At 54.2% G+C, this 25,745-nt stretch overlaps 2 protein-coding genes across 2 annotated transcripts in view; one reads left to right on the forward strand and one right to left on the reverse strand.

Annotated features, from left to right (window-relative positions):
- Positions 1-3,821, forward strand: part of EVC (EvC ciliary complex subunit 1) — a 66,086-nt gene extending 62,265 nt beyond the window's left edge. The window contains exons 18-21 of the mRNA XM_040494746.1: positions 231-357; positions 1,877-1,970; positions 2,635-2,746; positions 3,283-3,821. Of these exons, the coding sequence (XP_040350680.1) occupies positions 231-357; positions 1,877-1,970; positions 2,635-2,746; positions 3,283-3,367 (418 nt within the window). The 3' untranslated portion in view covers positions 3,368-3,821. The remainder of the gene's footprint in view (positions 1-230; positions 358-1,876; positions 1,971-2,634; positions 2,747-3,282) is intronic.
- A 5,336-nt stretch (positions 3,822-9,157) lies between these two features.
- The window catches only part of CRMP1 (collapsin response mediator protein 1), a 72,911-nt gene continuing 56,323 nt past the window's right edge, over positions 9,158-25,745 (reverse strand). The window contains exons 10-14 of the mRNA XM_040488261.1: positions 24,454-24,595; positions 23,610-23,780; positions 15,021-15,200; positions 12,834-12,999; positions 9,158-10,220 (exon numbers count right to left, since the gene is read on the reverse strand). Coding sequence (XP_040344195.1) covers positions 10,129-10,220; positions 12,834-12,999; positions 15,021-15,200; positions 23,610-23,780; positions 24,454-24,595 — 751 coding nt within the window. The 3' untranslated portion in view covers positions 9,158-10,128. The remainder of the gene's footprint in view (positions 10,221-12,833; positions 13,000-15,020; positions 15,201-23,609; positions 23,781-24,453; positions 24,596-25,745) is intronic.

The following is a 25,745-nucleotide window of genomic DNA, read 5'->3' on the forward strand; positions in this document are numbered from 1 at the left end:
CCCCCCCCCAGGTGGAGGGACTCCAGCTGCGGCCGCTGTCACAGGCCGTGCAGCCACCGTAAATCCTGCCGGCCAAGGCCATTCCTCTCTCTGGGCTCCACGGGCCCAAGGACGGCTTCCGCTCCCCCGTTCCCACGACTCAGCAGCCTCCGGGGGCACGTCTGTGCTGGGTGTCTGATTAACCCGCCGCCGGCTGGGGCGGCGCTGATGGCCTTCGTTCCTTCTGCCAGGATGGCGGCACAGCAGAAAAAGTTTCTGGCCCAGTTCACCGTGCACCAGCGGATCCGCCTGGATGCTTGGAAGCAGAAGGCAAGGGCTATGGATCATCTGGAAGCCCAGCTTGAGACCCAGCTACAGGTACGAGTGTCGGAAAAGCGCCTTCACGGAGCGGGCCGGGGTTTAGGGAGGAAGAGGAGCAGCAAAAGGCCACTCTCGTGACCACAGGTCGCGGCAAAAAGACCTTGGCCCTGGCTGAGTCTTGCTGGCTGACGGCTTGGCCGTGAGCCTTGGGGGCGGGCAGCGGCTGTGCTGATTCTCGAGCAGCTTCGGGGGGCCAGGCCCTGTGCTCCGATCATCTCCCCGCCGTTGAGCCGGAGGAGAAGTGAGCTCTTCCCTGCACGTGGCTCGCCATCACGTGGGCCTCTCAGGGTCACGAAGGCAGTGCGGCTGGTGACCGAGGCCTGCACTTTCCCTGGGACACACGGGCAGCTTGGCCCTTGTGAAATGAAGTGGGTAGCTCATCACGGGGAAGTCTCATAAAGTGCGGTTATGAAAACAAAGTGGCGGGGCGCCTGGGTGGCTCAGTCGGTTGAGCGTCCGACTTTGGCTCAGGTCACGATCTCACGGTTCATGGGTTCGAGCCCCTTGTCGGGCCCTGTGCTGACAGCTCGGAGCCTGGAGCTGCTTCGGATTCTGTGTCTCCCTCTCTCTCTGCTCCTCCCCTGCTCACGCTCTGTCTCTATCAAAAATAAATAAACATTAAAAACGAAAATAGGGGCGTCTGGGTGGCTCAGTCGGTTGAGCGTCCAGCTTCGGCTCAGGTCATGATCTCGTGGTTCGTGAGTTCAAGCCCCGCATTGGGCTGTGTACTGACAGCTCAGAGCCTGGAGCCTGCTTCGGATTCTGTGTCTCCCTCTCTCTCTGCCCCTAACCCACTCTCATTCTGTCTCTGTCTCTCTCAAAAATAAAGAAATATTAAAAAAAAATTTTTTTAAAGGAAAGTGGGTGCCTTAAAAAAAAATCAGATATTCCAGAATGGAAGCACTTAACAGAGTGTTGGCCTGGTCAGAGTAGTCCCCACCGGTGTGGCAGCGATAGGTGAGAGCCAAGGTGGTTAATGTTCGTTCCCTGAGCGTCTGTCCTGACGCTGAACCAAGAGCGTTACACACGCCATCTGACCTCGTCGTCCCATAACTGAGGACAGGGTCACTGTCGTACTCCAGGTACAGGTGGGGACACTGCAGCTCTGAGAGCTGAAGTCACCGTCTAGTGTCACACAGCTAATAAGTTACGGAATCCAGGTCGGTGGTTAAGCCACAGCGTCGGCAGCTAAGAGCTCAGACTCTGAAGTCGGGCGGAAGCAGGTGCCGTGTCCCTCTCTGAGCCCTCACCTCTGCACGCTTCTCTGCAAAATGGGGCTCCCTGGCTGGCGTGAGTGAGGACGGACAGTTCCCTGGCAGGAGCCGGAAAGTGCTGGTTCCTGTGCTCACACACGTGTCTGCCCTGCTCCTGCCGTCTCTTGGTTCTTCTTGGAGACCCGTCTGCCACCAGGGATGCGGGGCCATCAGCCACCCTGGAGAGGGCGTCAGCCTCACTGTGGTGCAGAGGCGGGACGGGGCAGAGGGGGACCCAGATGACCCTCCGTCCTTGTATCCAGGAGGCCGAGCAGAGCTTTGTCTCAGAACTGGCGGCATTGGCCCGGGTGCCCCTCGCCGAAAGCAGACCGTTCTCAAGCAAGCGCGGCTCGTCAGGTAAGTCGTGGAAGGCGGTGCACAGCAGCAGCGGGAGTATGGGCTCCAGTCCCGTGTCCGCCACTAACCATCTGTGTGGCCTGGGGCACCGTGCTTACCCTCTCCGGGCTTTTGTGTCCTTGCCCGTCAACAAGCGGACTCACTTAGCCCCAGGGCCGCCTTGCTCTCCAGCGTTCAGTACTTTGGATTCTGAGGTCTGCAGCTCACCACCCGGTCCTCTGTGTCCCCGACTTACAGACGGGGGTGATTAGCCCTTGGCCCCCTGCCGGCGGCAACTACTGTGACCTCACAGGTGGTGTAGCCGGATAGAGACAGGGAGGTGTGTGAGAATACAGGGGTCTCTTAAAACAACGCTGCTCTGTCAGGGTCCTTCTGCTTCGGAAGCTCGGGTCAGCTGGGCGTGGCAGAAACCCAGCGGGAGCCTGGCAGCCCTGGGTTCGAATCCCAGCTCCGGCACGTAACGGCTGTGTGAGCTTGGGAAAGCACATCACCTCCCCGGGCCTCAGTTTCCCTACAAGTTAAATGGGTGTAATCGCAGAAAGCACAGAGTGTCTCCTTGGCCGTGGATGTCCTCAGCAGATGCCCGGCTGGGTCGGGGTGAGGCCGAGGGAAGCTGTCATGTGCTTGACGTCACCCAATGTCTGGGTTTATGTGTCTTCTGCAGAGAAGCCTGTAAGGACGAGAAGGAAGAAGCCCCCACCCCGGGAGAAAGGGAACTCGGGGGGCCCCACCGACGATGACCCTGCAGCAGGGGGCCACCCCTCGGGATCACTCAGGTACGGGGGCAGGGGCCAGCTTATTGCCAGTGGATGCGTATTGACCGCTTACAGTCCGGGCAGGAAAACAGGCGCCTTTCTCGGAGGTGTTAGCCACAGGGTCCCAGAAATGATGGACGATGGCGGGAACTGTTGATATGCCTGTCACTGCTACTATTCGTGTCCAGTTTGGCCGGGCCGGCCATGACCTAGTTCCGCGTCCCGCCAGCACCCGGCCTGAACGGTCCCCTTCTTGCCGGACCCCCACTGGCTGCAGACACTTTGGGGTCTGTAGTAGGGTCAGTGCATCCCGGTGCGCCCAGTCATCTGAGTGGGGGGTTGCCTTTACCCCGTGGCCCTCAGGTGATCACCCCCTCCCCCCACCCAACAGAGGGAAACCGGAGGCTGTGTTTGTGTCTGGACAACCCCAGTTAAAGGGGGTGGGGCTGTTTTGAAGGCCTGTCACTGCCTTTTCGTCTGATCAGATCGGATGAGTTCTTGCCTCTGGACAGATCTGGACTCACGTTGTGACCACTGCACTGCTTCCTTGTTTTAAGCAGCAAAAGGCTGAACCAGCAGGAAAATGAAGCTGGTGACGGCGAGAGCCCCAAGAAGCCGCTGGAGGAAAGAAGCCATCCGTAGGTTACGGTTTGGGTCGGGGCCGATGTGGAAGATCCAGCTGGAATAATGCCACCTGCCCGCCCCAGCCGGCTGGGACGGGGAGCGCCACCGGGGGGCCGGATGGACAGACGGACAGGCAGAGAAGTGCCTAGAAGGCCTGAGTGAGCGTGGCAGACCCTGCCGCCTGTGGAATGAAAACCCCGTGTCGGAACCCTGCATGCAGCTTTCTCTTTCTCTTCGGCTTGGAGACGTGGCTCCCTTCCTCGGGGACCTCTTCGGCCCTGGATCTCTGAACCCCACCCCCCACCCCCACCCCGCCTGCCCAGCGTGAGGCTGCCTCCAGCCTCGGGGCCCCCCTGCTCCCCAGACGCTCCATGGAGTTCTGCTGGGAATGCGGGGGTCTCCGGGCGGGGCTGGAGTTTCCTGGCCTGAAGCCTTTTCTCCATCTCTTTATAGAAACTATTTTTAATGTTTATTCATTTTTGAGAGAGACAGAGACAGAGCGTGAGCAGGGGAGAGGCAGAGAGAGAGGGAGACACAGAATCCGAAGCAGGCTCCAGGCTCCGGGCTGTCAGCAGAGAGCCCAACACAGGGCTGGAGCCCACGAACCACGAGATCATGACCTGAGCTGAAGTCAGACACGTACCCAGCTGAGCCACCCAGGCACGTCTTTTTCTCCAGTTCTGTCATCCTTGTTCTCATGTCCCATGAGACGTGTCCCACGCACCGTGTCCCATGCATCTGGCCGCAGGGTTCTCATCTGGACTGATCCCCATGTTTGGCTCAACCAGCAGCTAGTGCCTGGTCACCTTGGAGGTTGTCTCAGGGCCCCGGGACCCTGACACAGACCACGGAATCCCTGACCTGCAGGCCTACGTCACCCACCCTGGGGACCTGAGGCCTGACTGGTACCTAATGACACCTACAGCGGTGTCTTCTGTGGGCGGCCCCACACACAGCCCTCAGACTTCCCCTGGGAAGGGACAAACCATTCTGCCAGATGGCAATTCTCCCTCAGGAGACGTGTTCCCCAGGGGCACTGCTGCTCCCAGTGGGCAGGGACAGTATCCAGGAGCTTCCAGACTGGCCACACTTAAGCCACTGCCAAGAGAGGTCTTTCCCACTGGGAATGAAAATTACTCTTCTCATTGAAATCAGGGATTCTCAAACCCGGCACTGTGGACATTTTGGGTGAGCTAATCCTCTGTTTGGGGGTGGGGGCCGTCCTGTGCCCTTGCGGGATGTTTAGGGACATCCCTGGCCTCCACCGACCAGATGCCAGGAGCCCTCCCCAGTTGTGACAACCAGACGTGTTCAGACGTGGCCAGATGTCCCCTGAGTCAAAGTGTGCCAGTACCTGGTGAGCCCAGAACGTAGTGGGCTTCGGGAGATTTCTGAACCGTTTGTGGGCTGAATTTTTATTTCTTAAAATCTAAATTAGATTCTGTTAGGAAGGAGTAGCTCTGAGACAGAAGAAGTCTCCCACGGCAGTTCCCTGGTTGGTTAAGGATGTTCCCCATCAGAGCGACTAGTCAGCAAGCGGGATTTCCAGAGTTAACCGCCAGCTCCCTCTTGTGGCTGAATAAAGCATTTCATTATTCTGCTGAGTCCCGTAACAGGCGGTGGTTTCCTTCTTGCCGCGTTTTGAGAACCCGGTTTACATAGAAACCACTTTTGTCATGTGGGCCCTCTGCACAGAGGCATTCTGGAGTTGGGAGTGTCTGCTTTGGTAACTTGATTTTGGTAAATCCAGACCCCCCCCTTCCCCCAGCAGCACCGGGATCTCTGAAAGATCGAAGGCCATCTCAGCTTCCGCAGACCTTGCGTGAAAGTTATTCTGCTTCACGAGCGTAGCCTCCTCGGCCCAAGGGACTGTGTCACGTGCCAGTGCTTCTGGGCTCTTCCTCGGCCCTGCTGCCCCACTACTGTGCTTGGCGCAGTTAGGGGCCCGTGATTCCGGAAAGGCTGTGGACTCTCTGTTTTCATCCCATCGCAGACCGACTCTGCCATCTCCAGCTCTGGGGACGCCCGGGGCCGGGCTGTGCAAACACACAGCACACGCTCCGTGCAGGGAAGACCGAGGACACACCGCGATCTCCCTCCTCCACTGGGTTCCCGTCCCCACGTGCATTATGGGCTGTGGGTTGTTACAGAGATAGGAGGTGGCGCTGGTGGGGACGATGAGTGACGATCCAATGAGAAGACCGTAGATTCCTTCTTTGACACACACCTACCCTCTGGTCTGAGCTCAGCTGTGAGGAGAAAGGCCGTAGATGCTCCGAGCACCTCTCTGGCCAGCCTGGTGTCTGTCCTGTCCTTACCTTGGCTGCTGACCTAGACGCTGCCACAGATGACTCCTAACTGCCCTGCCCCAGCCTCCTGGTCCACACGTTCCAAAAACGCACATCTGACTCACGAGCTTCCGCGGTATTCTTTGCTCTAAGGAGAAAAAGGAAGTCTTTAACAAGGACCACGGAACCCTGCGAGGTCCGGTCTCAGCCACGCAGCCTGTCTCCTCTCATGGACTCATACGTGCCCGCCCCTGCCTGCCACTGGGCTTTTGCACAGGACTTTGCTGCTGCCGCCTGGAACAGCTCTACCCACCTCCCATCCCCCTTTGCCTCCCGAGTCTGGAATCATCATCCACATCCCAACAGCAGGACTTATGTCTTCAAGAGCCTTCCCTGCACCCCTCTGACGAGACCGGACGCTCCTCTGGGGCCCTTAGCACTGTGTATTTTACTGCTGGGATGGGGAGGGTAATAAATCTTTCCTATCCACATTTGGAACCAGTTGAGATACAGGCAAAGCGGTCAGATGCAGATCTGCCCCTGCAAATGCGCATCATCAGGGCTCACGCTTTGTGCCACAGAGAGTCACGACCACATGCACTTTGGTCCAGAGACCAGCCCCCGGTGGGGGGGGGGGGGTGCGGAGGTCTGACACTCGGGCTGGGGGAGCAGCCTTCTCCGGTCCGCGCGCACTAACCAAAGTGGCCAAGCAAACTCGGGGGCCAGAACGCGTTAGGCAGTGCTGGGGATGTCGGAAAATGGCTGGGGCTTAACGGGCAGGGGGCAAATGGGTATGAGGAGACCTTCGCTGTTCTGTCTCACTGTTTACAGTCCGTGTGCAGCGTGGGTGCAAAAATAGGCCAGCCCTTATGGGACCCAGAGCCCGCTTAAATTTTAGGAGTTGCCAGCTTGCTGGCTTTAGGTTGGTACTTTGAAACTGGCTACAGTGGAAGTTAGCAAGCACTGCAGACTGGGGCTCCCAGCCCAGCCCAGCCCAGCCCCGTGCTCCACATTTAGCCGTGCCACCTCGGGACCACTGCGTCAGAAGACCCACACACTACGGTCACCTGATTCACAAGAAAGCCACCGCTGCAGCTTAATGAGAGAAGGGATAGTCTTTTCCATTAATGGTGCCGGCTCAATGGGATATCATATGGGAAAATGTCCTTCTTTTCCTTAGACACAAGGATCAGCGAACGATGGACCGTATACCTGAACGTGGCAAGATAAAACAAAATTTCTGGAAAGAGACTTAGAAGACAGGACAGCAGAATAATCCCCCCTCCAAGATGTCCGCATCCTAATTCCCGGAGCCCGGGGCTAGGCGATGACGTGGCAAAGGGGAGCACAAAAGGGAAGCATGTGCCTCACAAGGAATGTTCCGGCACAGCCTCCAAGACTTAAGGCTCGTCTGTCTCGCACCGCCCGGACCCGTGACGGCCGCTCGGACGTGCTGGGGAACGTCGTGTGGGACAGTGGGTGGTGGGGAACCTCAGCCGGTTACGCAGCTGGACAGCAGCCCCTCCAGGGCCGGCCTCAGAGAGAAGACCTGCTTGCGTTTCTGGGTGAGCTGGGGCTGGGGGTGATGGATGCCGGAGACGAAGTGCTCTCCGGAGAGTGGGACGAGTAGCTTTACTTATCTGGAAGTTTCTTTGCTGCCCTTTAATAGTCTGAATGAGCCGAGGCCAAACGTCAAAAGGCCTTACCCTCCATTCTTGACCTTCCGTCATGTAGCCTTGTTTCAAGAAAGTCCACGGCAGGCCGCGAGCCAACACCATGTGGGGCCTTAACCAAGGTCCAACAGACCTTGGGGGCAGAGGGAGAATACACTAAAACCAGTAAGTAGATGCAGGACCATCAAAGGCATCCTGCCTTGAACGGTAATAAGGGTTAGAGGTTAGGAGCAAGGAGCTTTGTACTTTGAGCCAAACCGCGTGGGTCCTGGATTTGAATCCTGGCTCTGCCTCTTCCTCCCCGTGTGACCTTGGACATGTCACTGAACGCTCTGGGACTCATCTGTGAAAGGGGGATAGTAATAGAGCCTACCTCACAGAGTACCCAACATGTGGCCAGTGCCACACGAAAGAGCAGACCTAGGCCGGCCGACTAGAGACTATGTCCCCGACATGGCCGCAGAAAGAGGTTCCTGCTCAAACCTCAGAACACGCCTCCTCCCCTTAAGTAACTTACCGATTGATGCATTCTTCCGAAGTCTGAGGTGGGAGGAAGGGGAGCGTGAGAGGCGTGGAAAGCGTGAGTAGAAGAGGGAGGGCTTTTTAGGTAGGGGCCAGAGGCAGGAGCCCTCAACCCTGTCCAGGCTTAGAATGACCTGGGAGCATTTTACCCCTCCCCAAACCAATTAAATCAGAGTCTCGGGGGATGGTGTTTGATGCTAGGTATTTATATAGCACGGCAAGGCTGACAGCCAATGGTTAATAGGTGACCAGTGAGAAACGTTCTGTATACACTGAGGCCAAACATGTTAGAGACCCTCAGACCCAGTGGTTCTTAAACTTCAGGTGCATCAGAATCTCCTGGAAGACTTGTTCAAACACAGGTTGCTGAGCCCCACCCCCAGAGTTTCTGACTCAGTGGGTCTGTGACCACCAGGCCCAACATTTGCATTTTTAACAAGTTCCAGGGGACGCTGATAATTGCTGATGTGGGACCACACCTCGGCAGCCATTGTTTTAGCCTTCCCCCAGCCAGTCGGCTGAGGCCACGACCCTTCCCCAGCCAATCGGCTGAGGCCACGACCCTTCCCCAGCCAATCGGCTGAGGCCACGACCCTTCCCCAGCCAATCGGCTGAGGCCACGACCCTTCTCCACCCAATCGGCTGAGGCCACGACCCTTCTCCAGCCAATCGGCTAAGGCCATGATCCCTATAAAACCTTTGTGCTTTTGAAACTCGCTCTCTCTCCCCGGCATCTCACCGCTGCGTCAGTGCAGGTAGGGGCTTGAGCTCGAGCTAGCTCGAATAAAGGCTCTTTTGCTTTTGCATCGGACTTGGCTCCCTGGTGGTCTTTGGGGATCACGAATTCTGGGCATAGCACCACACAGATACTGTCTGCATCGTCACCACCACCGTCACTGTCATCAGTTGTCACCACCACTGTCACTACGACTGAAGGCAAATTGCCTGAGTGTTTCCTTCTCAAGAATGTGCATCCGCTCAGGGGACCCGGAGTGAAGAACCGCGATGTTTACGAGGTTGGAACTCCCAGTCTGAGGCAGACCCACAACCTATATGAAGAGAGGGCACCAAGGAGGCTTGGAGACAACGGGCGTGTGCTCTCAGCCCGTGTCACAGAAGCCACCCACCACGGCCTCAGGATCTGAGCCCGACCCTCCACACCTCGTGACTCGCTCCCTCTCTTCCCTCCCCTGCTCCTTTGGTGTCTACAGGAGCGAGTCCTGGGAAGCAACCCACACTCCAGTCATCACGAGGAGGGACCACTGGGGCATTTGCACCCAAATGAACAGTCACCCTTCAATGAAAACACACCAGTGGGGCCAACGGGCTGTTTATTTTCTTTATTTTTTCACAAGCTTTGAGTTCAGAAATAAGAGCCACAATAAGTCAGTTGTTAAGTAAAAATGGGGGTGATTACAAAGGAAAACTTTGTACAAAACTTTAAAAATCTGACTGCCCCGTCAACCACCTCGAAGGGACCAGGACTGGGGCAACCGGGAGCAGCCGTCGCCCCACCGTCATCAGCCCTGATGGGGGTGGGGAGACCCCTTTCTGAGTGTGAACCTGGCTAGGCCTGAAGTCGGAGCTGGCTGGAAGGACACACACAGACCAGAAAGACGTCATGGCGAGTCACAAGTGCCACGGAGACCGGAGTTTCTGACACAGGACGTGGATGATGTTTCTCTGAAAGCACTGGAAGGTTCCCCTGCCCCTCTTGAAGGTCTCAATGGGGATGGGGTGGGGGAGGGGAGGGGAGGGGTGGGGCAGGCTTCTTTCTAGTGCGGACTTGGGGTGGGGACAACGAGTAAGCATCTCCATGTGAAGAGTTTGGAAGGGCCCCTGGGGGCCTGAGGTCTGGGCATTGTGTCTACATCGGTCCTCGGTGATGTTCCGTCAGACGCACTCACAGACTTGCATACATAATTTAGTAACATGCATCAACTATCCTAGAACAGCTACGAGGGTGCAAAGGAACCACCCAGAGAATCATGGAGCCCGTGGAGTCAGAAGCGGAAGGGACGGTACAAGACGATGCTAGAACCTGGGTTCACTAAGGAGGGCAGTGGAGACCCATGATCTGAGGTGGAGTCAGCATGAACACACAACTGCGGGGCAAGGAGTTTCCGAGCAAACACACCACACTAATACCACTTCTTCCTAAACAAAAGAGGAAAGAACGTCATTCAATTTTCCCCCCATCAGTACCAAATAAAACCGCGGGTTTCCCAACCCCTGGCGGGGAAAGGGATTGACAGTATTCCTGGAACGCTTCACTGGCTCATCCACTGGTCCGCCTTCAGCCGAGGCTGGTGATGTTGGAGCGGCCACCAGGAGGCGCCACGATGCGGTGGCCGGTGCGCCTGGGGTTGTTGTCATCTATCTGGGCACCTGAAAGAGACAGAGCCAACCGCTCCAGACCGGTTCCCAGGGCCACTCCTGAGAGCCAGGATGCTGAGCCCTCGCCGTGACATCCCTCCATCCGCTCGACCCTCTGGGACTCAGTCCAGGCTCATCTCTGGGAAGGCTCCCAACCTCCACGGGGTTCACCGCCCTCTCTTCTGTGCCCCCTCCGGCCCTGGGGTCACCCTCTTGCACCCTCTGAGCACCTTGTGCTATTTCTTGCCTGGCTTCGTGCTCTTGACACAGGTGGGCAAGCACTTACTGAGTGCCTACTGTGTGCAGGCACACACTTGGTGCTTTAACATATGTGCTTGCACTTAGGGTATACAACGATACTGTGAAGGGGGGGTGGCTACCCCAACTTTCTAGATGAGGAATTTGAGGCTCAGGTCATGCATCTTGGGGCGCAAAGTTGGAGGACAGGTAAGCCGGGATTCCAGCCCCAACTGGTTAGTCCCCAAAGCTCCAGCTTCTACAGGAGTCAGAGCAGCACACAGCAGTGCCCGATACGTCAAACGCATTTTATGTACGACATGCATGGGAGTGGATGCATGTGCATTTTCAAAAGAAATTTTTTTAACAGTTGTTCATTTTTGAGAGTGAGAGAGACAGAGCATGAGTGGGGGAGGGGCAGAGAGAGGGAGACAGAGAATCCGAAGCAGGCTCCAGGCTCCGAGCTGTCAGCACGGAGCCCGACGCGGGGCTTGAACCCACAAGCTGGGAGATCATGACCTGAGCCGGAGTCAGACGCTTAACCAACTGAGCCACCCAGGCGCCCCTGGATGCATGTGCATTTATGTGTGTGAACTACTTAGAGCTGGATTTATCCACCTGATTTGCAATGGGCAGACCTTCATGGAGAAGGGGCATCAGGTTTTGTTTTAAATCTGCAAAGCCGACCGTTCCAATTTTATGCATTCCCTTGCAGTTAAAGATTTAACGTTCCAGCACCAAGCCCAGTGCCTGATGCTCAATAAATACGTATTCAGTGAATTACTAGTGACGGACAGACAATGCTGAAAGGAGGGATGGCATGAGAGGGCCCTGGGGTCCAGTCAGGAGACAGGTTCCAGTACAAGTCATGTCTGGAACCCAGGTAATTTGGAATCAGACCCAACCTCCCTTGGCCTCACTTCCTTTTGTCCCAGATTCAGAAATCAGATGGAGTGCTCAACACCAGTTTCCCTCATAATCATCTCCACCCTGCTGGTTACCTGTCAGCTACTTCAAAAACACCTGTTGGACAAAAGGACACTCGTGCAGGAAATCATGCCACATCTCTACAAAGTAGCATCACGCAGATTATCTAAAAGGCATCTGCGAAGTCATTCCTGATGTCTGAGAGCACCTATGGTGTTGATAGCAAATGAAATCACACGTCGACCTGCCACGAGGCCGGCCGGGGCAGTTCTGCGGGTCTCGGAGAGGACTCTGCCGACCCGGGGCACTGGTGGCCGTGGGGCCCTTCCAGCAGACTTTTCGTTTCGTTGTTTTGCTAGTTCTGAAAGGGAGGGATTTTCCCTCTGTATTCGGCATCAACTGTGAATTGCACGACTTTCGAAGAGAGGTCCGGTTTGCAGACTCCACATAGCCCCACCCAGTGGCTTGTCCTGGCATTGCGTCCACTCCCTAATTCTGTTGACTGAGCATCAGAGAAGCTATTTGAGCTGTGTCTCCGGTTCATTTGTGGAAACTATACTAGTTGTCTTTAAAGACCGGAACCACACTCAGCGTGTGAGAAGCTCTTGCATGAAGGCTCACAGAAAGTGAGATGAGTTGGACTACGGACCCCGCCCAACTTCTGTCCCCCATTGCGTAATCGCTGAGACAGACACTCCCTGGATGGATGGCAGGTTGTCACCCCCACGGTTGAAACCGATGTTGGTCTTTCTCTCGGCCCCTTCGACTCGCTTGCTGAGCATATCAGCTTTTCTGTTTAACTGTCCTACCCTCCTGTTAGACCACAGTCTGCCAACTACAGACCATGGACAAACGGCCACCACCTGCTTTTGTATTGTTCAGGAGCGAAGAATAGTTTTGTATGGTTGTTTTATTTTTTTTTTTTTATACTGTTCAATGGTTGCATTTGAAATGGCTGCTTAATAGACTATCCTAAACGTTGCCCCTCGGCTCACAAAACCTCGAATGTTTACTGTCTGGTCCTTTGAGAAGGAGTCTGCTGACCCCTGGACCAGACTGGGAGCTGCCCAGCTGTGCCCAACTCCTCACCATACTCCTAGGACGCAGCCCCGTGTGTAACACACGCTAACGCCTCAGATACTCTGGGGGACAAGGTTCCAGTTCGATGTTCCCAGCGTGTGCGTGTCTGCCCTCACGTGGCGAGCTGATGACATTGTAGCGTCTACTGGGTCTGAGGGACGCATTCAGCTTCCAGGGTAAGCTTGTGCTTCAGGATGAGCTCTGAGCTCAGGGCCAATTTGGAGGCAGACCCCCTCTGCTTTCTGACCTCCCCCAGCCCTCTCTGGCACCCCGGGAGGGAAGGGGAAGGGTTCCCTCGCCCGCTCCCTGCTTCCTCATCTAGCCCCCGACGGGGCTGTTTCAGCAGGAGTGTGGGCCCCTGGGAAGCGGGGAGCCTCTTACCTGATAAACTGAAGTTGGACTGGTGGAGGTTTCTGATGGGCGGGGGCTGGTGTTTGGAGGGCGAGGACTTGGCAGACGGGGCAGGGGTTGCATATTTGGGCGTGGCTGGCACCTCATACACAGGACCGTCATACATGCCCCTGGGAACACCTTGCAACCCAGAAACCTAAACAGAGGGAGGCGAGGGGGGTTGGTGGGCAGGATTCACCTGCCACTTCCCATTCGGGCAGGCTGGAGCCCTGCAGCTGGACAGTGACCGGAGGTCGCCTCGGGGAAACACACACACACACGTACACGTGTGCACACACACTCCATAAGCATGCACCCACTTACTCCACATACACACGTGCACACACACAGCCTCACGCAGGACCCCAAGCCCGTTTTCAAGAGGAAAACACTTTCCCTGACACACCCCACTGTCCCCCTCAAGGGCCAGTGAATCATCTGTGGTCCTGAGCCCAAGACAAGGATTGGGGGCAGCTAGTTTATCGGGGACGGGATTCCAGAAAGGAGGAGGAGGAGAGAAAGGTGGGGGATGGGGCCACCTCTGAGGGCAGCCGGCTCAGGGAGGCTGAGAAGTGAACACGTTCACTGACCCTCTGGGGGGCCAAGCATGGGCCACAGTCTCCATCCCCGCGGGCTGAGTGCTGCCCCCGGGAGAGCCCTATGTCCCTGACTACCGGGTCTGGCCACAGTTCTGTTCTACTCTTCACTGTACCTGCTTCCTGCACTTCGGGGACTCCTCCCAGTTCCAGCTGGCTCCAGGCCTGCCTCCCTGCCCCCCCCCAAGCCCTTCAGTGACCGCCCCTCCCCCCCCAGGTCAGCTCAGCCAGAGACATGTTCTGGGACAGGTGCTGTCCCTCACCTGCTGTGGCTCCTGTCCTCTGCCCCAGCATGTGAGGGGGCCCAGACTTCTGGCCACTGCGGATGATGGCCTGGCCTAGATCCCAGGCACCTGCTCTTACAGACGTGGCCACTAAGCACAGGCATCGGTCCAAACCAGTTTAGAGGGAATGCATCTGGCCAAGGTGTATCTGCGCCCCTCCGTGGGTGTCCAGCCGGGAATTTACACAAGTCTCCTCATCTCTAACAGCCTGCTGTGATCACTTGGCCACCTCGGCTTTCCACGGCCATTTCTCAGATCTGACTGGCTTCCTCCCCACGCCCACTCTTTCCCCACTGGACACACGACGTCTGTGTCATTTGGAATCTCGGACCCGGGGTGCCACACCCTACGCGACATGGAAAGACCTCGAGCATCATAATGCAGGCCTGAGGGTCTGGGGGGGCCAGGAGGTTTCTGGGCTTTTCCATTAACACTGGGGGCGGTGGCGGTGCCGTTTGTGAAGCACAAGAAGAGTGGGACCACCCACAGGTGGGCACACACACACACACACGCATACACGTACATCTACGCACACACGTGCATGCACACACATATACACACATTCATGCAAGTCTATCTACGCACACACACGTGCACATATATACACACATACACACAAGCTGGCCTTTCCAGCAAACATCAGCCACCAAGCAGGTGGTCACGGTGACAGGAGGGACCTGATTAGGGAAGACGATGGGCCACAGTGGCAGTTTAGCCAAAGTGTGAGCGGCTCCCTCCTCCGAGCTGGACCAGAGAAGGGATGCGGCCGCTCCACACCTCCGACAGGGCCTCCCGCATCCCTGCCACGACTCTTCAAGGAGAGAGGGACAGGGGGACACAGAACGGAAGGGCGGGGAAGCAAGCAGACCTGAAGAGCGTCCAGACACAGTTCTGCCGTCCCCCGGGTATGCTGGGGGCGGGGGGGGGGGGGGGGTCGACTTTTACCAGAATGGCAACGCCTAAGGGTTTCGGCTTTCCCAGCTGTGTGACGCTGGCCTGTCCGATGCTCGAGCACTGGGAGGTCTCGACACCTCAAAGAGCCGGTGGCGAGGGCCCCAAGAAGACGTGGGATGCGTACCCCAAAGCGGCACGGTCCGTGTTATTCCCGCCCCCTCCTCCCCACCCCATGGGCGCACACCCCTTCACAGTCTGCAAAACCCCGAGACCTCCCCTCCGGCCCCGAGACACAGGCGGGGGGGGGTGGGTGGGGGGAGAGCCCACCTGACATGAGAGGAAAGGGAGGCCCCCGCGGCTGTGACTCGTGAACGCGGCGCGCGCCAGACCCCAGACCCACTGACCTTGCTCCTGATCCTGACACGCTGGTAGAGATACTCGGGGAAAGGCTTCCGCGGGATGAAGCGGCCCATGCCCTTGTTGACGTTGATGTTGCCGTCCTCGAAGACGATCTTGCCCTGGCTGATGACCACCAGCGGGGAGCCGTGGCACTCCATGCCCTCGAAGATGTTGTACTCCACGGCCTGCACGGCAAGAGACGTGACCGGGCCCTTCCGGCTCTCCGCCCGGGCCAGGACATCCCTCACGTCCCCACAGGGGCACCTCGCAGCCCTTACCCTCTGAAAACCTCCTCTTTGGGGCTGTGTGGCATTCCACTCCGCAGGCTTGTGCCGGTATAACCAGCCCTCGCCATGGGCGTTTAGATCGCGGGTGGCTTTGTACAACCCAACTGAAGTCTGGGGCATCACGAATGTGAACGGGGACCCCTGATGTCAGGCACTGTGGCTGCTCAGACTACAAACAAGACATTTTTGTGTCTTTTTAAAAAATGTCTCCTTGGGGCGCCTAGGTGGCTCAGTCGGTTAAGCGGCCGATTTCGGCTCAGGTCACGATCTCGCGGTCCGTGAGTTCGAGCCCCGCGTCGGGGTCTGTGCTGATGGCTCAGAGCCTGGAGCCTGTTTCAGATTCTGTGTCTCCCTATTTCTCTGACCCTCCCCCGTTCATGCTCTGTCTCTCTCTGTCTCAAAAATAAATAAACGTTAAAAAAAATTAAAAAAAAAATCTCCTTTAAAATTTTTTATTTTTATTTATTTTGAGAGAGAGAGAGAGAGCTTGGGCAGGGGAGGGGCAGAGAGAGGAAGAGAGAGAATCCCAAGCAGGCTCCATGCTGTCAGTGCAGAGCCTGATGCGGGGCTCGAACTCACGAACCGTTAAGATCATGACCTGAGCCGAAGTCGGACGTTTATCCGATGGAGCTCCCTGGGCGCCCCACGGTCATTTTTATTTTTAATTCCTTTCTCCCTTTCTTTAATTTGAAAGACAAAACGTGTTCTCAAAAATACACACCGTTTTCGTAACTCCGAAAGGGAATGTAACCACCGCTAGCCGACTGCTTTTTATTATTTAAAAAGTAGGTCATTATATAGGGTGAGAGAAAACTCAAAAGGTGCAAACGATATTTGATTTTAAAAAGTAGGTCTCTCTTCTACCTCCGACTGAGACATCTGCCCTAAAGAGATTCTTCTGTGTCACAGATGTTTTCTGTCTCGACACGGCAAGAGCACTCTCTGTGCAGCTGGCTTTCACCTGAATTTTTCTCTGGAGCTCAGGGACTGTTGCCTATCAGCAAAGGTACGTGCTTTAAAAATGTGTTCAACACTCTTTAAACTGCTGCACCGTGTCCCCTCGCAGGGGTGTATTATTGTTTATTCATCCGATTCCCAGGGATGGAACACTGGGTTGTTTCCCTGCATTTTGCTAAAACCCCTACTGAACCACCCTTCTGTGGGGTCCACACCGGCATGTGTGAACCATTCCAGAGGTGGAGTTTGGGGCCAAGGAGTCAATGGATTTTCACTTTGATAGATCCGTCCTCCCAAAAGGCAGCACCAGTCTCCACTCCCAACAAAACTCTGTGAGCTCGCCTGCCTCCCGCGGTCTGACCCCACCTGCGTCCCCTCAGCCGCCAGGGTCTCTGTCACTGCACGGGTCAGAAACAGCATCTTACTCTTGAGGTTTGCATTTGGTTAACTGTGGGGCTGGGTCTGTTATTAAAGACCTAGAAGTCGTCTGTGTATTTCTTCTTGCATAATTGTGTTTTTGCACAGCGTTCTATTCATTAGGCTCTTGGTATTTTTCTTACTGGTTTCTAAGGACGCTTTTTTTAAAGTTAGTTTATTTATTCTGAGAGAGAGAGAGAGAGCAAGCAGGGGAGGAGCAGAGAGAGAGAGAGAGAGAGAGAGAATCCCACGCAGGCTCTACGCTGTCAGCATGGATGGGCTCTGATTCACGAACCGTGAGATCGTGACCTGAGCTGAAATGAAGAGTCGGGTGGTTAACCGACTGAGCCACCCAGGCGGCCCTCGGGGACACTTTTGATGTTAAGGAGTTAATCCGTTGTTTGTCCTGAGTATCATTCTGCTGTCTGTCCTCTGCCTCCTGATCTCATATGAGGTAATAATAATTATTATTTTCATGCCATACAGAGGGGGTATTTGTTTAATTTGTATACAGTCGATGCTCAAACAGGCCAATCTTCCCCTTTACACGTTCTAAGTTTTGTGTCTTGCTTAGAAAGATCTTCTCCCCTTCCCAACTATCATTTTTACTTAGTTTGCTTTTATTTATTTATTTTTCAAAACTACCACTTAAAAAAATTTTTTTAAGGTTTGTTTTTGAGAGAGAGAGAGAGAGAGAGAGAGAGAGCGCGTGGGGGAGGGGCAGAGAGGGAGACAGAATCCGAAGCAGACTCCAGGCTCTGAGTTGTCAGCACAGAGCCCAACGTGGGGCTCGAACTTGCAAACCATGAGATCAAGACCTGAGCTGAAGTTCGACGTTTGAGCCACCCAGGCGCCCCCAAACCATCATTTTTAAAACAACATGCTTTATTATAGACCCTTGATAACTTTCACTTCAACCTCTGATCCCTCCTGAGTGTGTTTTGAGATAAGGAGCACAGAGAAGTCTGGCCTTACGGGCCGGCTGTTGAGACCCACAGGCCAAGGAGCACCGCTGTCCGGCTAATCCGAATTGCCTCCTGCATCAGACACCAAATCCTTCTGTGCGGCTGGTCTGCCGCCTGGCTGTCTCCTCTGTCGGGCCAACAGCAAACCGCCCCCCACGCCTGCAACGGTACGACCCGTGTTAATAACAGGGATGAGCGGGCCTTGTCCCTCAGCTTCCCACAACTGTTTACCTACTCTCACATTTAGCACCTAAGACCTCTGCTTTTCTAGCTCAAAAACTATTCCCTTGAATGTTCTGATGGGATTACTTCGAATGCAGAGATTAAATTCGCAAGAATTGGTATGCTCCGTCTAATGATTCGTTTTAGCCTAAAAGAACTTTTATTTATGTAAGTCTTTAGTTTTTATTGTTATTAGAAACAGGATTTTGATTTTCATTCCTTTATTCCTTTATGTTTATTTATTTGAGAGAGAGATATAGAGCAAGCAGGGAAGGGGCAGAGAGAGAAGGAGAGAGGGAGAATCCCAAGAAGCAGGCTCCGCACCGTGATTGCAGAGCCTGATGCGGGGCTCGAACTCACGAACTGGGAGATGAGGACCTGAGCCGAAACCAAGAGTTTGCCGACGGAGCCACTCAGGTGTCCCCCTCTCCATTCCATTTTTTAAAGTGCTTTTGAATTACTTCATAGAAAAGCTAGCGATTCTTTATATTGATTTGTAATCAGCCAAAGGATTCTCTTATCATTTCTGATGGGTTTTAGGAGCACGCTCAGGGTTTCGGGGAGACAGAGCCACACACAGCTGCTAACACTGAGCCTCACCCTCGGTTTGTGGCTGCCTCCCAGGACCCGGGCAGACGGGCTGCTCTCCGTGGTAACATTTGCATCTAAGCCTTCTTGAGTCACCCTGCGGCGACCAGCCGTGTGGTGCCTCACGTCTTGCTGAAGCCCAAATGAGCGCATCCAACCAAAAGACACTGAGGAAGCAAGCACTTCCCTACCAGTCGAAGCCGGCCGGCCTCCCAGCTCACTCGGCCCTGCATGGCCCACTATTCCTCGGAGGGGAAGGACATGATGTGCGCCATGTGACAACTCCCCAGGGATTCCACGTGGCGCCAGGTTCTAGGTCTCGCAACCACATGGAGTTTCAAAAGTTGTTTTGTTTCCCAAAGGTGACAGGTGAACGATCTAATAATCCAAACGAGTACAAAGGACCACAATGAAAACACACAACCATTGTTTTCCATCTGTGAGCCCCGGGTCCCTAGACCCCACCCCAGGGGGCAGTTCCTGCTCCTCGGTCCCTCTGTGTCCTGTAAAAGACAGCCTGACACTGACGAACGGAGAGCAGGGCATATGCTTAGGTCCTCAAAGAGATGAGTAATGTGCTCTCTCCGGGGGAGGGAATGTTCTGCAGCCATGAAAAGGAACCAAGTATTGATAGAGACCACAGCATAGACAAGCCTCAAAAACATGAAGCTAAAGTGAAAGAAGCCGGGCAGAACAGGCCACATATGGTGTGATTCTTTTTCTATGGTATGTCCAGGGTGGGGATAGAGATTCTACTTACATAAATGGGTTGGAAGAAAGCTTAGCACGGAAAACTGCCACGGGGTGAAAACACCCGAGGTTAGCTCGCGAGAACCACCCACCCCAGGTTAGCTAGCGAGATACTGTAATGGGATCATGAGTAACTTGTTATCTCACCTGCAGGAAGTTACTTTCCATCCGGCGCCAATGCACCTTGATCACAAACTCCACTTGCCCGCCAGACCCTTTGCTTCTTACACACACAAGTTGATGAGTACTGTCTGATTGTTTTCTCCATGTTCACATGTGTGAGATCTTTCTTCACACTCACCATGTGGGTAATATCTTGTGAGCTCAATAAATACGGAGACAAAACCCCTGTTCGGGGCTCTTGTCTCCTCCCAGATATTAGCCTCTCTCATATTCAACTCTGTGTCTGCTCTCTTGCTGGACAAGAGAGAACGCCACACTCATAGTCTGCGACAGTCCAGAAAGGCACATCCGACAAGAAAGAGATTCCTGGCTGACAGAGACTGTGAGAGGGGAGATGGGAAGTGCCTGCCAGTGGGTCTGGGGTTTCTTTCTGGGGAGGATGGGGAATCTTCTGAATAGAACAACTGCTGCATTAGGGGCGCCTGGGTGGCTCAGTCAGTTAACTGTCCCACTCTTGATTTCGGCTCAGGTCATGATCTCACAGTTTGTGGGTTCAAGCCCCACATCGGGCTCTCTCTCTCTCCCTCTCTCTCTCTGCTCCTCCCCTGCTCATTCTCTCTCTCTCTCTCTCTCAAAAGTAAACAAATACACATGTTTTTTAAAAACCACTGCATGGTACATTTTTAAATGATGAAATCGTGGTAAGTGAATTACATCTCAATGTGAAGAGTTAGAAAAACTAAGTGGTCTATGGATACACAAACAGGTAGATACACAAACAGACACACCTGTGGTGTGGCACTTTGAAGCAAATGCTTTTCCACTAAGAGGAAAGAAGCTGCATTCTTTTTACAAAAGAGTAGACTTCAACTGATCAACATATAACATGATCCCTTTTTAATTCTTAAAAGTAGTATTTTTTTTAATGTTTATTTATTTTTGAGACAGAGAGAGACAGGGCATGAATGGGGGAGGGTCAGAGAGAGGGAGACATAGAATCTGAAACAGGCTCCAGGCTCTGAGCTGTCAGCACAGAGCCCGACGTGGGGCTCAAACTCACGACCTGAGCTGAGGTCGGACACTTAACCGACTGAGCCACACAGGCGCCCCAGTAGTATTTTTTTAAACTTAAGAAAGCAAAAGAAAAAACATCTAACAAGGCATTTTTCAATCCATGGTCTGAAAAAAAAAACATTGGTGTCCCGCACTGTGTGAATGGCCCTGCTTTTGCACAGAGACAATGCAACAGACAAAAATCTTACAGCATCCTGAGTAGTCCTCCTCTTGCTATGACAAGAATTCAAACCTGGCCTGGCATGGGGGGAGGAATGCTTCCCCAGGATTAACCTAAAACAGTCACTTCCCTTATGGGTGACCTCCGGCACATGACTTATTATGGGTTGGATCATGTCCCCCTAAAGATATGCTTTAGTCCAAACCCCCAGCACCTCAGAACATGACCTTATTTGGAAATAGGGTCTTTGCACATGGGATTCGTTACGATGAGGTCACACTGGAGGAGGTGGGCCCTGATCCAATGGCTGGTGTCCTTAGAGGAAGACGGTAAGACGCAGGGAGACGCCAGAGATCGTAGGGACCCATCCACAAGCCAAGGGATGGCAAGGATGCCCAGTGACATCAGAAGCCGGGACAGAGGCACAGGACAGGTTCTCCCCCAGACCTTCAAGGGAGCACAGCCCCGCGGACATCTTGATTCAAGACCACGGCTTCCGGAATGGTAAGAGAACACATTTCTGTTTGAAGCCACTAGTTTGTGATGCTTTGTTACAGCAGCCACGGGAACTCATACACGTATCCTCTCTCCGTCCACTTCTGTATTTATTAATCCCGGCCTACCTGAGATGACCACTACGTCATTTAAGTACGGGTCATTAAGTGACAGGACACATGGGAAATGCTAGGCACAGAGTAACTACAAGATCGTATCTGGCTGGACTGTGACAGTAATTGGAAACCCTGCTCCTGAGCACGGAGCCTGCACATCCACTGAACACGCACTGAAATAATGAAAAATGAGAGGTCTGCCCCTGTGCAGCTCAGCCTCCTTCCCACCTGTCCGTGTCCCTGCTGGGCCCCCAGCAGGAGGGCTTGAACAGTGAGTGATCTGGGCTTCATCTTCTGCTGGACCTTGACCATCGTGTGGGCTTAGGGGCGGCCCCAGCCGGCGGGTGGCAGGGTGGTGCACACCCTCTCACCCGCAAGACCTTCTCAAATGTTCACTTGATGTGACACCTTCCTGACACCACGGGGAACGTGTGCCTGTCCCACATTACCAGACCCCACCGTGCACACACACATCACTGCATTCACAGTGATGAAAATGGGACTGCGTGCCTGCTAGGTGGTAAGCGTGAAGAATGGGGTACGCTTTTCTCCGGGGGGGGGGGCGACCTCAGGCTTGTTTCCCCCTGACCCTGTCCCCGGGAATGGGGGGGTGAGGGAAGCCAGCATGTCACTAGGAAGCACTGGTTATTTGTGGGGAATAAGCCTAGGAATTTCCCAAGCCTGCACTGATGGGCTAACAAGGCATAAAGAATTAGAAACCCATTGGATGTACGCACCCAAGTTTGGGTAAACAAGATTTGGTAAATAAGAATAGGTAAAGTGGGGCGAAGGTCCCAGTATAGGACAAAGGTATAGGAATAGGGGAATCTCAGGATGAAAACATCCAAGATGTGTAAGCAAGATTAGGTATTCAGGGCAGAAGCAACCCCCTCTCCCAACTGAGTACTATAGCAGAAAGCTGCTTTCACAGGAAGGAAGGATCAAATTAGGTAAATAGGGCTACAGATTGCCGCAGGGCGAAGTTGCCCAAAGTAGAGCTAATTGGCAAAAGAAAGGTGCCTTGTTGACCCTGAGGTGGCATGCTCTGTCTTTCTTGTCCCCTAGACCAGTTTAGGTAAACAGAGGCGGGGTCTCACGTGTGCTGTAAACTGCCTTCCACCCAGCACCAGGATTTTGTTTTGTGTTAACCCAAACCCCTAACACTGCATATCTTGAAAACCCCCTTGCCCTCACGACCACGAGTTAATGTTTACGATTTCACTGTCTCTTTGTGCACACCCAACAGCACGTTTGTAAGCCTTCTGATCCTAATAAAAATGGAACAAGGGCCCTTACTCGGGGCTCTTGGCTCTTGTCTTTTCCTGGACATTAGTCTCTCTCACATTTTTAATGCTGCATCCCGCTTTCTTGCTGGACAAGAAAGAACTCCAGACCCAGAGTCTACGACAGTTATTGTAAGCATGACTGCCTGTTGGGGACAGTCATGGATGGTCATGGACTGGACAAGACCTCTATGGCCCCAGGCCATGACCCCTGCGGCCAAGCAGGGTTCCAGGGCCCAAGCTCACGGACTGCTAAAAATGATTCCTGTCACTTTCTTATGAGATTTCCTTATGCCTGGGGTCCTGTCCTCATGCATGTGGCCTCACCTCTACCAGCAGGTAACCCCCGGGAGGCTGGGAATCTGCCTCTGTGTGGCAGTGAGGACCCTGTCACAGGGGGATACAGCATGCACACACCCTGCCTCCTAGCCCATGTCCTGTAGCAGACTTATCGGGCCGGAGGCCAGGCTGTGGCCTCCTGCGTCTTGTGAGCGTGGACGTTAATCTGGACCCAAGATCACTGCTGGCCTCACAGAGTGGCCTTGCAGCAAGCAGTGAGGGAGGGGAAGAGGTTTTAAGTCTCTCTGCATCCTTAGGTTTGCTGGCTGAGTAAAGAAGTCAAGGGAATATAAGATACAAAGTGCAGAGATAACCCACAGCCATAGGCTTGGGGCCTGGAGCTTGGGAGAGCGTGCACGCGTGGGGGTGTGTTCACACACGGCAGACTTTAGGTCCAAGCCTTTCCTTTGTGGACTGTTAGCAGTGACCACAAAATGAAGTAGGAGGTTTCTGAGATAGGAGATCAAACCCTTCCTAGCTTGATAATGAAATTGGAAAAAGAATCTTGGACCTAATACTTCTCCTTTGAGCCTGAGAATGCATGCGTCTAGGGCACGGGCCACCGAGAGAGAAAGACAGACACAGAATCAGAGAGAGGTGGAGAGAAAACACATCTAATAGAACGGCAGCAGCTTAGTCGAGCCTGATCAAACTCAGTCTCTCCAACTGGAAGAGAAATGTGAACGAGTCATGCCGATGATCAGATCGCATCCTTGTTGAAAACTTCACACATCATTTTTAACCGAGACTGCTAAAGTGGCTGCAAAGGGAGAATCACTTACCCAAACTGGAAAGGTCTCAGATAAGCCAGGACTTACCGACTTGTGACTCTTGGCTGTTATGGTCTTCACCTTGTCGGGGTCCCAGATGACCACATCGGCGTCTGAGCCCACGGCAATCCGCCCTTTCCTGGGGTACAGGTTAAAGATCTTGGCTGCATTGGTGCTGGTGATGGCAACAAACTGGTTCTCATCCATTTTGCCAGTAGCCTAAAGGCAAGATCCGTTCATGAGAAGAATGCCCCGTAACAGGGCCAGGGGAAGGGCAGACAGGCAAAAATATGGAACTGCCGACAGGAGTCCCCAACAGAAGTCTGAAATTTTCTCCTCCCCCGCCGAAAACCGGCCCTCCTGAAAGAGCCCAAGGGCGTAGCCCCATCAGAGTGGAAATGTAATTGACCGCTCAAGGGTATGTTGTTGGCATTTGCTCAACAGCCACTGTGCCATCTTGTCGGTCTCATTGGGTCCAAGTTTAATAGAAAATAAAAATTTGGGGTTTCAAGTCAGGGAACAGGGGCTGACTTGGGCAACAAGCACTCTCTCTACCCACTGTCAACCCCAGACACAAACACACGGTTTACAAAACCATCTTCACAGGAACTGAGATGTGGTCAAAACAAAGCTAAAGAAAACATTTTGCATCCGTAAAGAGTAAAGGGCAGCTGTCACGTCTGCAAATACAGAGGACCCCATGGGACCTGTGCTGCTCTCTGAAGAGTCACGCATTTCTTCGTGTGCTCTCCCAGTATATTCTGCTTCTGCCCCAAAGCAAGGAAGGGAGCTTTAAGAGCCAGCAGGGCACAATGCCCCAGCTTTTGATGGGCCAGGAAGGGTGCTTCTAGAATGTTCCTGGGGAAAGGAACCTCCCCGGGGGGTTCCTTACCACTGCCTTGTCCCAGACGACGGTCATCCGCTCCTCTATACCGTTGACGCCCTCAGGGATCAGAGTGAAGTTATCCTTGCCCACCGCCTTCTGGGCAGTGCTATAGGGACAGTGGCCACTGCCTGTGACCTGCAGGTCTCCACTGCAAGGACAAAAACAAGGTGGGGGTCAGACCTGAGTTCAGGTTGAATTTCAGGCACCCATTGCAGGCTGTGAAACGAAAACCCCCAGAGATTCTAAGGAAAGGATTTGGGGCACATCCCAGGAATCGGCGAGTGACATCAGAAGGCCCTCTGGGGGCCATGTATCTTGTTGGGAGAAGGTTCGGTCAGTGTGGGCTTCAGGCTCTCCGGGTAGGGCTCTCTAGGTGGCCTTCCTCTTCCTCACCTGGAAGAGTGGGCATCCGCCCAAAAGAGGTGCCAGGCAGGGTTCAGGAGGGAGCGAGGCCAGATCAGCCTCGGCCTTGGGGGACATTGTGGGACTTGGATTCCATGTTGACAGAAGAGGACCCTGGGAGTCTCCAGGCAGAGGAGTGGTTTGGTCTGAGTTGGGTTTTAAAATCTGGGTGCTGGTTGGGAATAGACTGTGATGTGCTGGGGGTGTGGAAGGGGCAGCACAGAAACAGGGGCCTGTCGGAGATGAGCCAGGATGGCCACAGCCAATGGGTGAGAAGTGGTCAGATCCCGGGGCCTCTGGGGCCCTGTGTCCTGCCATCTTCAGAGATGGGCAAGACTGTGGGAGCATTCGCTTTGTGGGGGACGACGGGGAGTCCATTTGGACTTGGAGCTGCCCGCCAGACAGCAGGCTGCAGATGATGAGTAAGCCCGTGGATATGCGAGTCAAGGGTTTTTGCATCATTTGGGAGAGACTTCCATGACAGGCACACACCCTCACCCCTTTGGGGCCCCTCCTGACCAGAAGCCCTGGTTTATCCCCTATCTGGCAAACTCCTACTCCCCCTCTAGCTCCAGGCCCGATGTCACCTTGCCCACGAAGCCTTCTGCAAGTCTCCTGGTTGTGAGCACGTATCTCTACTCCCAGAGCAGCCTGGGTACCTCACCACTTACCCTTCTCTATGGCCTGTGTTCTTCCCTCATGCTGACCAACAGCAGGGAAGGGACAAAAGTGGCTGTGCTCCTACTGTGTGCACGTGGCCAGGAGGTGCTTTGCAAATAATAGGAGCCACTTAGTGAACCCTACATCCCAGGCCATTTTCCTACACTGCATCATACCCAGCTCTGCAATAGATACTATGTTCCCCCCCACGTTGCCAATGAGGAAACCGAGGCAGA

This window comes from Herpailurus yagouaroundi, unplaced genomic scaffold (genome assembly GCF_014898765.1).
Source record: "Herpailurus yagouaroundi ecotype Mexico unplaced genomic scaffold, PumYag 28, whole genome shotgun sequence".
Lineage (NCBI taxonomy): Eukaryota > Metazoa > Chordata > Mammalia > Carnivora > Felidae > Herpailurus > Herpailurus yagouaroundi.